The sequence below is a fragment of the Vipera berus genome (genome assembly GCF_964194415.1).
Source record: "Vipera berus genome assembly, chromosome: 1".
NCBI classification, from domain to species: Eukaryota; Metazoa; Chordata; class Lepidosauria; order Squamata; family Viperidae; genus Vipera; species Vipera berus.
Window position 1 is genome coordinate 133,303,313 of NC_138202.1, and position 15,489 is coordinate 133,318,801.

Sequence of the window (15,489 nt, forward strand, 5' to 3'; positions counted from 1 at the left end):
AGGAGTGGGACAGATCTGAGGGTCTCTGGCAGAAGGAGGGTCTCTGGGCCAGGGCCAAGGCAGTGGGGGCCATTCCCTCACTGTTTCCAGGATGGCTTCGTGGGCCACATGAAACCACTTTGCGGGCCAGATCCGGCCCCCGGGCCTTGTGTTTGACATGTCTGGACTACATTCTCCCATCAGACAGAAGAGCAAAGTAAAGAAGTAACCGTGAGAAACTTTTTCTAGGCATGCGCACAAAACAGTCTGAAACCATAACATAGCAGGACATAGCTGGATTCACTATGGTTACATGATAAGATAATAACACAGGTGCACAGAGCAGGGGAAAATGTACAGATAGAAAGGAGCGAAGCTGGCAAAACTAAAAAACACGCAGTGACAGGGTCTATACATGGAAACCTCAAAAGACGTAACCATAGGAAGAAAGCTGATGCCTGCCTGCCTTCCTTCCTTCAGAGGGGATAATAGTCTCGGGAATCCACCAGTTGACCCTAGTAACTGTTGTCAGGACAGATCATGTGACCCGCAGTTTTTCTGCTGCTTCATTTCAGGATTGAGTGGGAAACAAAACTTGGAAGAATGCAACTGAGCAGTTTCTGAGCTAAGCATTAACTAGGAAGAAAAGAAAGAGAAGGGGGAGGATTCAAAACAAGCAAGGGAGAGAAATGAAAGATAAAACATAGCAGTTTTCTTTTAATCTATGGTATGACCATTAGGTATACTACTGCGGGCAAGAATCCCTCAGAAGAAATGGAGTAGCCTTCATAGTCAATAAAAGAGTAGGAAAAGCAATACTGGGATACAATCCCCAAAATGACAGAATGATCTCAGTTCGAATCCAAGGCAAACCATTCAATATCACAGTAGTCCAAGTCTATGCCCCAAATACCCATGCTGAAGAGGATGGAATTGACCGGTTCTATGAAACCCTACAGCACCTTATAGAACTAACACCAAAAAATGATGTCCTTATCATCATGGGGGATTGGAATGCTAAAGTAGGAAGCCAAAAGATAACTGGAATAACAGGCAAATTTGGCCTTGGAGTACAAAATGAAGCAGGGCACAGGCTGATAGAATTTTGTCAAGAGAATACGATGGTCATAGCAAACACTCTTTTCCAACAAACCAAGAGGCGGCTCTACACATGGACATCACTAGACGGTCAACACAGAAATCAGATAGACTATGTGCTCTGCAACCAAAGATCAGACCATGAACTTTTCATTGCAAAGTTTAGGCTTCAACTGAAGAAAGTAGGGAAAAGCACTAGACCACTCAGGTATGAATTAAATCATATCCCTGTTGAATATACAGTAGAGGTGACAAATAGATTTAAGGAATTAGATCTGATAGACAGAGTGCTGAAGAACTATGGACAGAGGTTCACAACATTGTACAAGAAGTAGCAACTAAAACCATCCCAAAGAAAAAGAAATGCAAGAAAGCAAAATGGCTGTCTAAGGAAGCTTTGCAAATAGCTGAGGAAAGGAGGGAAGCAAAAGGCAAGGGAGAAAAAGAAAGATACACCCAACTGAATGCAGAATTCCAGAGAATAGCTAGAAGAGATAAGAATGCCTTCTTTAATGAACAGTGCAAAGAAATAGACTAGGGAGGACCAGAGATCTCTTCAAGAAAATTAGAGAGATGAAAGGAAAGATTGATGCAAAAATGGGCATGATAAAGGACCAAAATGGCAGGGACCTAACAGAGGCAGAAGAGATTAAGAAGAGGTGGCAAAATTACACAGAACTATACAAGAATGAGCTTAACATCCCTGATAACCACTATGAGGTGGCCACTGACCTCGAGCCACACATCCTAGAATGTGAAGTGAAGTGAGCCTTAGGTAAGTTGAGCAACAACAAAGCTAGTGGAGGTGACAGTATTCCAGCTCAGCTATTCAAAATCTTAAAAGACGATACAGTAACAGTGCTACACTCAATTTGCCAGCAAATTTGGAAAACTCAAAGGTGGCCACAGGATTGGAAAAGATCAGTTTACATTCCAATTCCAAAGAAAGGCAGTGCCAAAGAATGTTCAAACTATCACACCATTGGACTCATTTCACATGCTAGTAAAGTTATGCTTAAAATCCTACAAGCTAGATTCCAGCAGTATGTGGATCGAGAACTACCAGAAGTACAGGCAGGATTTTGAAGAGGCAGAGGAACTAGAGATCAAATTGCCAACATACGCTGGATCATGGAGAAAGCTAGGGAGTTCCAGAAAAACATCTACTTCTGCTTCATTGACTATGCTAAAGCCTTTGATTGTGTGGATCACAACAAACTTTGGCAAGTTCTTAAAGAGATGGGAGTACCAGACCATCTTGTCTCTTGAGAAACCTATATGCAGGTCAAGAAGCAACAGTGAGAACTGGACACGGAACCACTGATTGGTTCAAAATTGGGAAAGGAGTCCAGCAAGGCTGTATCAGTATACCTGCCAATTTAACTTATATGCAGAGCACATCATGAGAAAGGCAGGCCTAGATGAATCAAATGTTGGAATTAAGATTGCCGGGAGAAATATCAACAACTTAAGATATGCAGATACCACTCTAATGGCAGAAAGTGAAGAACTAAAGATCCTCTTGTTGCGGGTGAAGAAGGAGAGTGCAAAAGTTGGGTTGAAACTTAACATTAAGAAAACCAAGATCATGGCATCCGGCCCTCTCAATTCTGGGCAAATAGATGGGGGAAGAAATGGAGGTAGTGACAGATTTTATTTTCCTGGGCTCCAAGATCACTGCAGATGGGGACTGTAGCCAAGAAATTAAAAGACGCTTGCTCCTGGGGAGGAAAGCCATGCCAAACCTAGACAGCACACTAAAAAGCAGAGACATCACCCTGTCAACAAAAGTGCGTATAGTCAAGGCTATGGTCTTCCCAGTTGCAATGTATGGCAGTGAAAGTTGGACCATAAGAAAGGCTGAGTGTCAGAGAACTGAGGCCTTTGAACTATGGTGCTGGAGAAGACTCCTGCGAGTCCCTTGGACTGCAAGGTGTTCAAACCGGTTAGTCCTAGAGGAAACCAACCCTGACTGCTCTTTAGAAGGCCAGATCCTGAAGTTGAAACTCTCTGGCCACCTAATGAGAAGGAAGGACTCACTGGAAAAGCGCCTAATGCTGGGAAAGATTGAGGGCAATAGAAGAAGGGGATGTGAGATTTAAAAACCCAAAATTTGATACTCACAACTCAAAGACAAGTCTGGTTAACAAAAACAAAGATTTATTGAAAAGAAATTGAAAATAATAAAGCGGCCTCTTAGACCCTTCCCAAGTTGGATTGGGTTCTAAGAGCACACTGAGCAAGTTTCAAACTAGGCATTTATACTTTCTTTTCTCGATACATGCCCCCCTAAGAAACTTCGGTTAGTCTTTGAAGTCATTTACATTTCTAAAAGATCTTCTTTGAACTTTTACATCCAAAAGACTTATTGTAGCAACTTCCTTACATCCGTCACTACACTATCTTGTTTTACTCACCTTCTTGAGGTGAGTATCCTTTTTAACATTTCAAAAGAACTTTGTTGATTACCATGTGTGAATTCTCTGTCTAAGCAGGAAATAGATGGCCCCCACATCTTAGTGTTACATTTGATACAATTCATTGGTGTTACATTTGGTACCATTTATAAAAGAATAACTTTTATTTATTTTCCTTTAGGGATGACAGAGAATGAGGTGGCTGGATGGAGTCACTGAAGCAGTAGGTGTGAGCTTAAATGGACTCCAGAAGATGGTAGAGGACAGGAAGGCCTGGAGGAACATTGTCCACGGGTTCGCGATGGGTCGGTCACGACTTGGCAGCTAACAACAACAATGCGCCTACGCATTTTTTTTAAAAAAGGCTTTTTTCAAACCTCCCCAATGTCAAAGGCAGGGAAATTCTCACAGACTTGCAAAACCTGTTTTGGAAGAAAAGAAGGAGAAAACGGGCGAAGCCAGCGCTCGAAAGAAACACGAAGCAAAAAAACTCAAAACACCCAGTTGCCGCCTTGTCACTTCCGTTTCACGAAGACCACGTGATAAATAAAGAAACTCTGGGAATCGCTTTTAGTGGGAAACGAAAGAGAAAGTGCTACACGGTCAGCCTGATTCCAAAAGTTATTCCGCTAGCCCAGAAGATGGCGGAGGGAGCGAGGACGTGCCCCTTTCCTGTGCTGGTGCAGGGAGCCTGGGGGAGCCGCGATCCCCCCAAAATTTTGAGAAATAAAATCCTCCGCTACTTCCAAAGCCGGAAAAGATCGGGAGGTGGAGAATGCGAGATCCAGAAGCGAGGGGGGCAGATCTTGGTTTGCTTTGCCCAGGAGGAAGGTAAAGGAAGCGTCTTATTCTCTCTTGGTGGTGGGGTTGCTTGGGAATTTTCACTTCCCCCTTTTTTCTCGTTTGCTGTAGGAGCGACGGTTTTAAGTACGACGTGAGTAAGAAGGGAAGGCTGGAATTCTGGTTTTCAGGATCGCAGTGTCGGTTTTGCTGCGTTCTTCCTCATATCGGATTGCTGCAAAAGTTGTAACGAAAATTAAGCTTTTAGTGAAAAAAAAGTCGCATGTTTGCCCTCCTCACGGGTCTTTCCACTCTTTTACTCCTCCAGTCTCTCCAAAGCTGTTTGAAAACTCAGAACCCCAAATTTTGAAATGCTGATCACGAGATCTAAAGATTATTACCCTTTGGCATTGAACTGGTCTTTTTAAAGTCCGTATCTGGAAGTACCATCCTCCTCAAGCCTAATATTTAACTCATGGGTCTTCAAACTCGCCCTTTTATGACTCATGGACTTCAACTCCCAGAATTCCTCAGTCAGGCACACTGGCTGAGGAATTCTGGGAGTTGAAGTCCATGAGTCATAAAAGGGCCGAGTTTGAAGACCCCTGATTTAACTGGTCATTTAAAATTTGTAAAATTGTTTGAAGAAATTCTAGCCTCAGAGTAAAAATGCACCTCTTAATTGTACTGATGTAGGAAAGCTAGGGAGAGGAAAGATTGCTGAACTAACCAATATTAAGCATGATGGCACAAAGGTTCAGATCCCCAAATTTTGGAATGCTGATCATGATATCTAAACATTATTACCCTTTGGCATTGAACAGTTGTTGTTTTTTTAAAGTCCAGATCTGGAAGTAGCATCCTCATCAAGCCTAATATTTATTAAACAAAATGCTAGCCTTAGATTAAAAATGCACCTCTTATTTTTATTGATGTTCGAAAGCTAGGGAGAGAAGGGATTTCTGAACTAGCCAATATTAAGCATGATAACACAAAGGTTGCATTTGCTGCCTCTCTGTTTTTGTAAGTATAAATATTCTAATTGTAGCGCTACCACCGAAAGGGCTGCTGGAGTCCAGGTTCTCCTGGCCCTCTTTGTGTGGTTACCTCACTTAGCCATCTCTCCTTGGCTGAAACACGTGATGAGGTGGTGGTCAGTAATCAGACAGGTCATGTGCAGGGAAAGTATTCAGGTGGCTGGTCAGTTCTCTCTCTCCTCCCCCCTCACCGAAACTTCTCCCGCAGGCTTCCCCCATAGAAGCCTCTCTCATTCCTCCCTATCATCCTCTCTCTCTCAGGTTTATCCCCCACATTCTGGGCCTCAGCAGAGCCTCCACTCTGCTGCCTCCTCACTGACTCCTCCCCCAGGCATCTCCCAGAAATTCCTCTTCGGCTCACCCTTCTCCCGCCACATAATGATTCATGTAATGTATTTTTGTGACACAGTGAGGCAAAGAGTTCTCTCCCAGACGATCCATCATGAGCTTGATGTGACAGGAAGAGGAACCCTAAAGCTGGAGGTCTCCCTGTATGAAGCAACAGACTCAGATAAAGATAATGCAGCTAAGAAGGAAATAATTCCTGGGGAGGTAATATTAACCTCATAGATTTCATACCTTTGAAGAGAGATCAACTGAAGTTCCAGGCAGTAACGTTCTCATGCTAATGTTCCCCTCCTCTTTTTATTTCTAGGCTCTGAAAGAAGAAGGCCAAGCAAAAGAGAAGGGTAAATCAAAGTTTTAAACATTGGGACAATTTTACTTTGGCACTAAGGGAAATTTTGGAGATGGAAGCAGCTGATGATGAAACAGGTTCTTGGTTTTTAAATGTTTGTATAAGGAGCAGATAATCTAGCAGGGCAGAGGTTTTACAATGTTCTAGACTTTGAAAAGTATAGAAAACAGCAACTCAGAGGTTCTAATTCTTCTGAGTTTTGTTGTTTGGAGCTTGTTGGCATAAAGAAGAAGGCAAGAAAAGTATGACAGGGTTCAAGATTCATACTACTAGTATGCAGTATGCATAAAGTGACTACAGAGAAAAACGATCCATTCAGAATAGTAGCATATATAATTTCCCAGCGATGGTGAAAGATGTAAGAGAAAAGGAAGGCCCTTTCCCAAACAATGCATAGGCAACCTATAGAATTTTTCTACTTCAAAATGTGTGTGCAGCCACACTGGCTTGAGTTGCTTTACAAGAAATTCAACAAATTCAGCATTTACTTTGATGAATCACTGTGGATTGCTGTAGATATAGCTTTTTAGTTGCCAGTAAGCATAGTTGGAACTGAGTTAAGATCTCCTGTGTTAATACTGAATTATTTTAAAGAGAAACCAGGAAAACTATAATTAAGCTGGGATGTCCCGTTGCCTGGAGGCGGTCCGGGTCTGGATGGGGAGGAACAGGCTTCAGCTCAACCCTGACAAGACTGAGTGGCTGTGTGTGCCGGCATCTCGGGAAATGCAGATTATTCCATCTCTTACTATGGGGGGTGAGTTATTACCCCCCGTAGATCGGGCTCGCAACTTGGGGGTCCTCCTAGATTCACAGCTCTCCTTAGAAGACCATATAGGAGCTGTGACTAGGGGGGCCTTCGCCCAGGTTCGCCTGGTGCGCCAGTTGCGGCCCTATCTAGACCAGGATGCCTTGCGCACAGTCACTCATGCGCTCGTGACCTCTCGTTTGGACTACTGCAACGCTCTCTACATGGGGCTGCTCTTGAGGACCACTCGGAGGCTTCAGCTGGTGCAGAATGCAGCCGCGCGAGTAGTGTTGGGGGTCTCCCGATACTCCCATGTTACACCTCTGCTCCGCGAGCTGCATTGGCTGCCAGTTGCCCTCCGGGTGAGATTCAAGGTGCTGGTAATGACCTATAAAGCCCTACATGGCTTGGGTCCGGATTACCTACGGCAGCACCTGCTGCCGGCGTCAACCTCCCTCCGTCCAGTGCGCTCCCACAGAGTGGACCTCCTCAGGGTACCTCCGATCAGAGAATGTCGATTGGTGGCCCCCAGGGGGAGGGCGTTCTCTGTGGGTGCTCCAGACCTATGGAACCGCTTGCCGGTTGAGCTCCAGACGGCCCCCGACCTTCGCTCCTTCCGGCGCGATTTAAAAACCTATCTATTTGAACAATCCGGCCTGGTCTGATGGGTTTGGGGTTTGGATTTGGTTTTAACATTGTTTTAATTATTGTATTATATTGGGCATAATTATTTAATCTTTTTTAACTTTTGTATGTATATTTTGATATTTATTGCCCTGTATACCGCCCTGAGTCCTTCGGGAGAAGGGCGGTATAAAAATTTAATAAATATAAATATAAATATAAATATAAATATGTTTGAAAAAGAATACCCTGGCATTTTTAAATAAAGATAAAAAAATGTAACTTCAGTAAAGTGAATATAATTTTAAAGTAGTGTGATACTAATTTTTTATGTTGCCTTTTTAGATATAATTCAGGACAGCAAACATACCTAATTCTTTTGCCCCCTATTTTTCCCCCCAGAACAGCAATCCTCTGTGGTGGGCTGGGCTGAGAAAAAGGGATTGGCCCAAAATCACTGAGTCAGCTTTCATGCCTAAGGGAGAGCTGGAAATCACAGTCTTTGCTGGTTTCTGGGCCAGCCACTTAGCCACTATTCCAAACTGGCTCCCTGGTATATTTTAAGTAATTTTAAAATATAAGCCAACCCTGTGCAGCTGAATCTTTTTATTTATTCCTCTTTTTTTTAAATTAGAAGTAGAAGACTGCCAAACAAAGAACGCTACCCTAAGAAGTGGGCCAGCTGCGGAAGCTCCGCATTCTGAGAAGGATATTCTTGACTATTCTCAAAGATCTTCACAAGTAGTCCTTGAAAATGTTGACGAAAATATCCACCTGGACACATTAACGCTACTGGTGGATAACATCAATGCTCTTCTGGGAGATAGTGCCTTCCATATTGAAGAGATAAATGAGAAGAAGGCTGCAGTAGTAACCTTTCAGCAAAGCACTGGTAAGTTCTCTAAGCTCATTGCTCAGATGTTTGATATTTGGAGAATCTTACGGTGTACAATACCCTTTCCTAGTTGAGTGTGTTTCTGATACGTTGAACTTTAGTCCCTGTCACCTATAGTCATTTGGGGGCTCACAAGAACTTGAACCCCACAAATCTATGAGAGTTGTTGATCAGGATTCTGATTCCTATATTGAAATGGCTGAAATAAAGGACATGTATCCTGAGTGTGGGGAAGGATGATAGGGAAATCACAAAAGGTCTTAAACAAAACTTGCTAAAAATGGGCATGGATATTTTGCTACTTTCTTTCTGTTAATCAGCTGTGTTTCCTGCTTATGGATACAAGTATAAAAGTAAAAAGTATAAATTGGGTGAGACCTGGCTTAAAAACAGTTACTGGGAGAGGGACCTCGGAGTCCTAGTGGACAATGATTATGAGCCAGCAGTGTGCAGCAGCAACCAAAAAAGCTAATTGTCAAGCCCCTGGGTTGTATAAACACAGAAGATCACACAAAGTATTAGTTCCGCCTTGTAAAGCCCTAGTAAAACCACCCAATTTTGGTCACCATATTACAAAAAAGATGTTGAGAGTTTGGAAAAAATTCAGAGAAGAGCAACCAAGATAATCAGAGGCCTGAAGACTAAAACATACAAAGAATGGCTACAGGACTTGGGTTTGGCTAGTCTAAAAAGAAGAAATAGGACAGACATGATGGCAGTATTCTAGTATCTGAGGGACTGCCACAAGAATGAGCGGGTCATGTTCATCAGAGCACCAAAGGGAAGGACGAGAAACAATGTTTGGAAACTGATCAAAGAGAGAAGCAACCTGGAATTAAGGAGAAACTTCCTGACAGTGAAGACAATCAACCAGTGGAACAGCTTGCCTCCAGAAATCATGGGCGCTGCATCACTGGAAATTTTTAAGACTAGACAATCACCTGTTTGAGATGATATAGGTTCTCCTGCTTGAGATGGACTAGAAGACCTCCAAGGTCTCTTCCAGATCTATTCTATTCTACTCTAAAAGCATGCTCAAGAAGTTGTTCAGGGTCTTTCCAGCTTTATGGGAGGACCCACCTTTGTCTAGATCTGAATAAACATGTGACTCCGAGAGAGTTGGACTCTGCCTCTTTGTCTGTGCTGGACCAGACTTAGTGCTCCTGCTTGACAGGAGCACCGTAGCCCTTAATAATTTTTTCTCAGATCTGTGTGCCTTAACTTTTTTGTCTTTTAACTCCCACCACTGCTAACTTATTTTTTCCCTAGCAAGTATTAAATGAAAATTAAGAGTCCAGAACATCTTTTGCAGGCCTTGAAGCTGAAGAATATTTCCATATTACCTAGGCATTTGTTCATGTCTCAATTGTTTCTAGAAACTTGGTGAAATGCGAGCTCTTCTGCTCCCATACCTGAAGATTCTGAAATGCTGCTTAATCTACTCTTCCTAATTTCAAAATGTCACTTCAAAAGGTTTTCTTCTTTCGTTCATGTAAGCAGCAGTCAGTAACCCTGCATAACCCAAGTCCTGCCAGTCCTATGGAATCAGCTCCCCCCTGAGCTTCGGATGGCCCAAAATCTCCAGTCCTTTCGCCACGGCCTCAAAACACTCCTATTCCACCAGGCTGACCTGGACTGACAGGCATTTTAATTATATTTACAATTTTTAATTTATTTTTAATTTTAATTTATTGCACAGATGATTTCAATTTTATTCTTATCTTAATTTCTGTACTTATTATATGTTTTGTTGTTAGCCGCCCTGAGTCCTTCGGGAGATAGGGCGGGATATAAATCCCATTAATAAATAAATAAATAAATAAATAACACTTTTCTATCCTTCACACGGGGCGGGGGAGCTATGTTCTGGGTTCTTTTTACATTGCTAAGCCATGTGAGCGATGGCTAAAGGAAAGTGTTAAAGGTGACTTGCTGCCATGAGACCATTTGGCCCTCTACTTAGTAGATGTGTTTCTCATAGGTAGATAAGAAAATAGGAACTACCTTTTGATGCCAGAAAACTACCTACTAACTAGCCGATTCCCCATTCTAATTCTAAAGGAGAAGAATTAATGCCAGATGCTCTTCCTCCTTCTTTTAAAAGACGTGCATAATTAGGGAGATACTATTCATCACTACTGTTTTCCAGTTCCTCTGTACAGGAAGTCCTTGGTCTATGACCTGGGGTCAAAATTCTGCCAGCTAAGGACCCCCTGTCACATGATTGTATTTTGGGCAACTGGCCTCCGTTGCAGTATCCCATGGTTACGTGATTGTGATCTATGACATTTTTGCTGAAAATCTTTTACTTTTGATTTTCTGCAAAAATGCTTCATAGTGAACAGTGGGTTTGCTTAATGACTGCAGCATTTGCTTAACAACTGCAGCAATCACTTGACAGTCAGGATGATTCTCTTAATGACCATAACAAAAAGAATTGTAAAATTGGGTCGGTCATGACTTACAGCCATAATTGGCAGGCTTTATAACGGTTGTAGGCTGAGAACTACTATACCATCTGCTAATTTATTCAATTAATCTCCCCACCCTTTTTCTCAAAAATACATTCAGTTCCCTACAAAAGGTCCTGCTCTAAACATGCAGATTGCTTTTAATCTACAAAATTCCTGGGTGAAAGTGACATGTCTTACCAGATATTGTCAGTGTTGGGAGAATGGCAGCCACTTGCAAACTGGTGACTACATGCATACTGTACCTCCGTGCACTATTCTTGACAACTGTATGGAAGTAGTTTGCTTTTACTTCTTTACAGGATGTTTTTCCATTCTCAAACTATCAACCCAAGGTATTCCCTGGAAGTATCCTATCCAAATAGTAATCCAATATTTGCTTACGTTTTGGGGGGAATTGGCCAGGGTTGCAGTGTCCCAAGCTCAAGTGATCACTTTTTGTAACCTTCTGACAAGCAATATCAATGGGGAAGCCTGATTCACTTAACAACCGTGTTACTAATGACTGCAGTGATTCCTTTAACAATTGTGGCGAGAAAAATTGTAACAGGGCAAAATTCACTTCACAACTGTCTCACTTAGCAACAGAAATTTTGGGCTCAATTGTGTTTGTTAGTTGAGAGCTACCTATAATTGAATCTTTAAACTGTTTTCACATGTGTGCACAGAAATGGGAAGCAGATATTTAAGAACTTCTGATTTCTATTTCTAGCAGCTACAAATTTTCTTAAGCAATGTTCCAAAAACCACAGATTCCAGCAGTACAGACTTACAGCCAGACCCCTCGAATTGACTAATATAGTCAAAGTTGAGAATATTCCAGCTGCAACATCCAGCGAATTCCTAACCCTTTACTTTGAAAGTCCAAAACATGGAGGAGGGCAGGTGTCCGATATTCAGATGTTACCTACAGAAGATTCAGCTCTGGTTAAATTTGGTGACTCCCAAGGTAATTGTTCTATTTTTACACAAAAGGAGTTTGATACTGCTTGGCTACAAATCAAAAACTGATGTGGGAAGTTTGGGCACATAACAGCATTGGGCTTGATGTGTGCTTATCAATAGAATTTCAAAGGGCAGAATTAGTAAGAAGACACAGCAGCAGCAGCCCAAAACTGATTATTACATCACAGGACAAAGATTGGAGCTTGTGAGACAGACTATGTGCCTATATTGCTTTACTCCCTGGATGTGGTTTGCAGCATAAAGAAATGTGCTTGAATTATGGAACATTTATTGCAGAGATGGAGTTGAAAATTGTTTGCTAAAAGATATAGGAATATTATGTGATGAAAGTAAAGTGAGTTTGATACATGATGGAAATAAGCATAAATATTCACAGAACTAGGTTAGTAGAAGGTCCATATTTTATTGTGATGGTTAATTGGTAGTCTGGACTGTCCAGTTTTCTTTTATGTTTTAACTTTTTTAATTCTGTATTTGACTTTTGTGAATTGCCCAGAGTAGGCAGCCATAATACATTTAATTAATAGTAATAAATGGTTCAGTTTTGATCAGAGAATAAAGCAAACATGTATGTTGTGACTGAAATATATTTGTGACTTAATTAATCCATCAAAGATATATCACATAGTTGTGTTTGATGGGAAAATGGAATGAATGATTGCAAGCTATGCACAAATGGCTAAAAACTAGGACTAGATTGTGCTTAAAGAAAAAATGTATGTAGAAATATTTAAGACTTACAAATATTGGTAGAAAGATGTAGTTTATTATGACAAATATGGTATAATAGCATTGATCAAATGAATAATACTGGATTTTTTTAAAAAATATTGGTGAGGAATCAACTGATTTTCAGAAGCTGTATTCCAGGAAATTCAAAAATTATTGTTTTGTAAGTTCTGTTAACTGCATGGTATCTAAATTGTATCTATTTCTATTGCAACCTCTGATTCAAATTCTCAGTATATTCTATTTTTTTGTTTGTTTGTTTATAGCTGCCCTGACAGCATTGAAAAAGCAGCACTCATTAAATGGCCAGACAGTCCTGGTTTATCCATTCTACAGTTCATTGAATACAGTTTTGTATGGAAAGGAGAAGCCACAAATCAAGATGCCAGAATCAATCAGTGTCCCTTTAGATCCTTATATATGGCAATTTCTACAAGGAAAGTATAAATTAATCCAAGAAATAGAGAAAGAAATGGCCAATTGTTTCTGTGAAGTAATATGGCCCCAGAGAACCTGTGAGCAACCAGAACTCGTATTGTCTCCCTCAGCTATCTTAGCTAAGCAAGGAAAGTCCATAAAAGAATTGGTTAGGTCTTGGAAAGATAAAGTTTCTGAGGAGTTTGCATGCATCTTGTCAAAGTTCGGAACAGTTAAATGCAAAATCATTCCAGAAGCATGGGAGACCATTGAAAGCAATTTGTTAAAAAATGTATTGGCTGTGCCGGACGACTCCAAAAATTGGGTTACTGTAGCTGGTTTTGCATTCACTGTGGGTTGTGTGGAGAAAGAGTTGAGGGAATATATAGAACATTTGACCAAGGATCTTGAAATAGCCAGGCAAACATTACAGCAAACGTTGTCAATTTCCCCAGTAAAGTATAAAGTTTTGCAGCATATCTTGCTAGAAGAGACTATCAATGAAGAACACACTGGGCTGAAATGGAGTTATGATGCTTCAGCAAAGCAGTTGCAACTGAATGGGATACCTACAGAGGTTTTCAAAATGAAAAGTGACTTACTAGAGAAGATGTGCAGAATAGTGGACAAAAATGTCAATATTCATCCTTCTATTTTTCAGTTCCTACAAAGTGCAGACCCTGTTAAGTTGTCATGGAGCCTGTTTACGGCAAATAAAATTAATGCTGCCTTTGAACTTACACATGATTCTATAGCTTTGGTAGGATATTCTCCTGAAGGCCTCTTAAAAGCAGAGGAACAAATAAAGAAATGCTTGAATCATGAATGCGTTATATTGAAGGACCAGGAACTCATTCACAGAAAGCAATGGAAAGAATTAATTAAGCATCTTCAGAAGCTTAATAATTCTGTTGAGGAAAGTGTAATAATTATTGAGGACAGGATTGATTTGGAAGGAGATGCTAAAATTATTGTGGCTGGTTATACAAAAGTTGTAGCTGATGTCTACCAGCAACTTTCAGATTTTGTTGAAAGAAACACCCACATGCAAACAGTAATTCCTGTCAAGTCAGTGGCTATGGTGCAGTTTATAGAGGAGGAAAAACAGAAGGTTTGGTGTGATTTGAACAAGAAAGGCCTGAGTATTAATTTTGGACTCAGGCCAAAACAGAAGAACATTGTCTTGAGTGGACCCAAAGTAGAAGTGACAGAGGCAGCAGTGATGGTACAACAAATGCTGTGTTCACTGCACTCTGTGAATGTAGTGTTTGATAAACCTGGAGTGAAAGACCTTTTTAGAAACCAAGAACGTTACTATGTTAACCAAGTGAAAACAGAATTCAACTGTTTGATCAGATTGCAAAGAGATGATGAGAAAAATGGAAGTTCTGCGGAAAATGTAGAACACCTTCAAACCAAGGTAAACTTAAAAAATGGTGTGGTGATACGGGTCTGTATGGGAGATCTGACCCGTTATCAAGCTGATGTGGTGGTCAACGCATCAAATGAAACACTGAAGCACATTGGTGGCCTTGCCAATGCTTTGCTAAAAGCGGCTGGTCCACAGTTGCAAGATGAATGTGATTGTCTCATACAGAAACATGGAGATCTGAAGCCTGGCTGTGCAGTAATCACAGGAGCTTGGAACTTGCCGTGTAAACAGGTGATTCATGCTGTTGGGCCAAGATGGACCAGTGCCGACAAAGAAAACTGTATAAAACTATTAAAGAAAGCTGTAAGGGAAAGCTTAAAACTGGCAGAAAAATTCAGTCATCGCTCCATAGCCATCCCTGCCATAAGCTCTGGGATTTTTGGATTCCCAATAAAAGAGTGCACTCATTCCATTTTAACAGCCATCAAGGAAACCTTAGAAGAATTTTCTGAGAACAGCAGCCTGAAAGATATTTGCCTGGTAGATATGACCCCCCAAACAGTTCAGGCTTTTTCTGATGCTTTACGCGAAGTGTTTAAAAGTGGACCACCCCAGCCCACATCACTGTCTTCTCCATCAAACAGTCAACTTGCAGAGAGTAAAGACGATCTTGTAGTGACTTCTGATGAAGGTCTGAAACTTATCCTAGAAGAAAAAGGCATCGAAGATGCTACGGTAAGCATTTATATTAGCAGTGGAACTTAAATTATCTTCAATGCAGCTGAAACATATTTTTATTCATTAGATGCACATCTTGGAGAAGACTGGATTAGTCTTTTCATTTTGACAACTTTAAAAACTTTGCCTTTGGAGAGATGACTCTGAACCTGGGATGTGCTGCATGAGTAGTGGAAAGTTCTTCTTTTCACATCCAGGCAAAGGATATGGACTGCATTTCCATGCTCTATTTCATGGGTTCTGTTAGTGGAAATTCTGCTATTCTTGTAACAGGAACTGCTATTCCTATTACAGATTCTCTACAATATTTGTTGAGATGCTAAGCAGCAAGAATAGGAGTTATAATTTATAGAATGTCATTCAAGCCCTATTATTAGGCACTGTTAATCTTATTTCAGTATAATGTTGAATCTGAATGGGTCATCATCTTTCTTTGTAATTCTAGAGTGTTTTCTGATTATTGCAATTAGTAGATTCTATCCCTTTTTGATTAAGGAATTTTTATGGGAGGAAAAAGTAAA

The 15,489-nt window shown here is 41.0% G+C and overlaps 1 protein-coding gene across 1 annotated transcript in view; it reads left to right on the top strand.

The window, feature by feature from the left end:
• Nucleotides 1–3,301: 3,301 nt before the first annotated feature.
• LOC308668167 (protein mono-ADP-ribosyltransferase PARP14-like) overlaps nucleotides 3,302–15,489 on the top strand; it is a 38,273-nt gene continuing 26,085 nt past the window's right edge. The window contains exons 1-6 of the mRNA XM_081327867.1: nucleotides 3,302–4,325; nucleotides 5,721–5,863; nucleotides 5,967–6,000; nucleotides 8,015–8,272; nucleotides 11,459–11,695; nucleotides 12,708–14,965. Of these exons, the coding sequence (XP_081183993.1) occupies nucleotides 4,136–4,325; nucleotides 5,721–5,863; nucleotides 5,967–6,000; nucleotides 8,015–8,272; nucleotides 11,459–11,695; nucleotides 12,708–14,965 (3,120 nt within the window). The 5' untranslated portion in view covers nucleotides 3,302–4,135. The remainder of the gene's footprint in view (nucleotides 4,326–5,720; nucleotides 5,864–5,966; nucleotides 6,001–8,014; nucleotides 8,273–11,458; nucleotides 11,696–12,707; nucleotides 14,966–15,489) is intronic.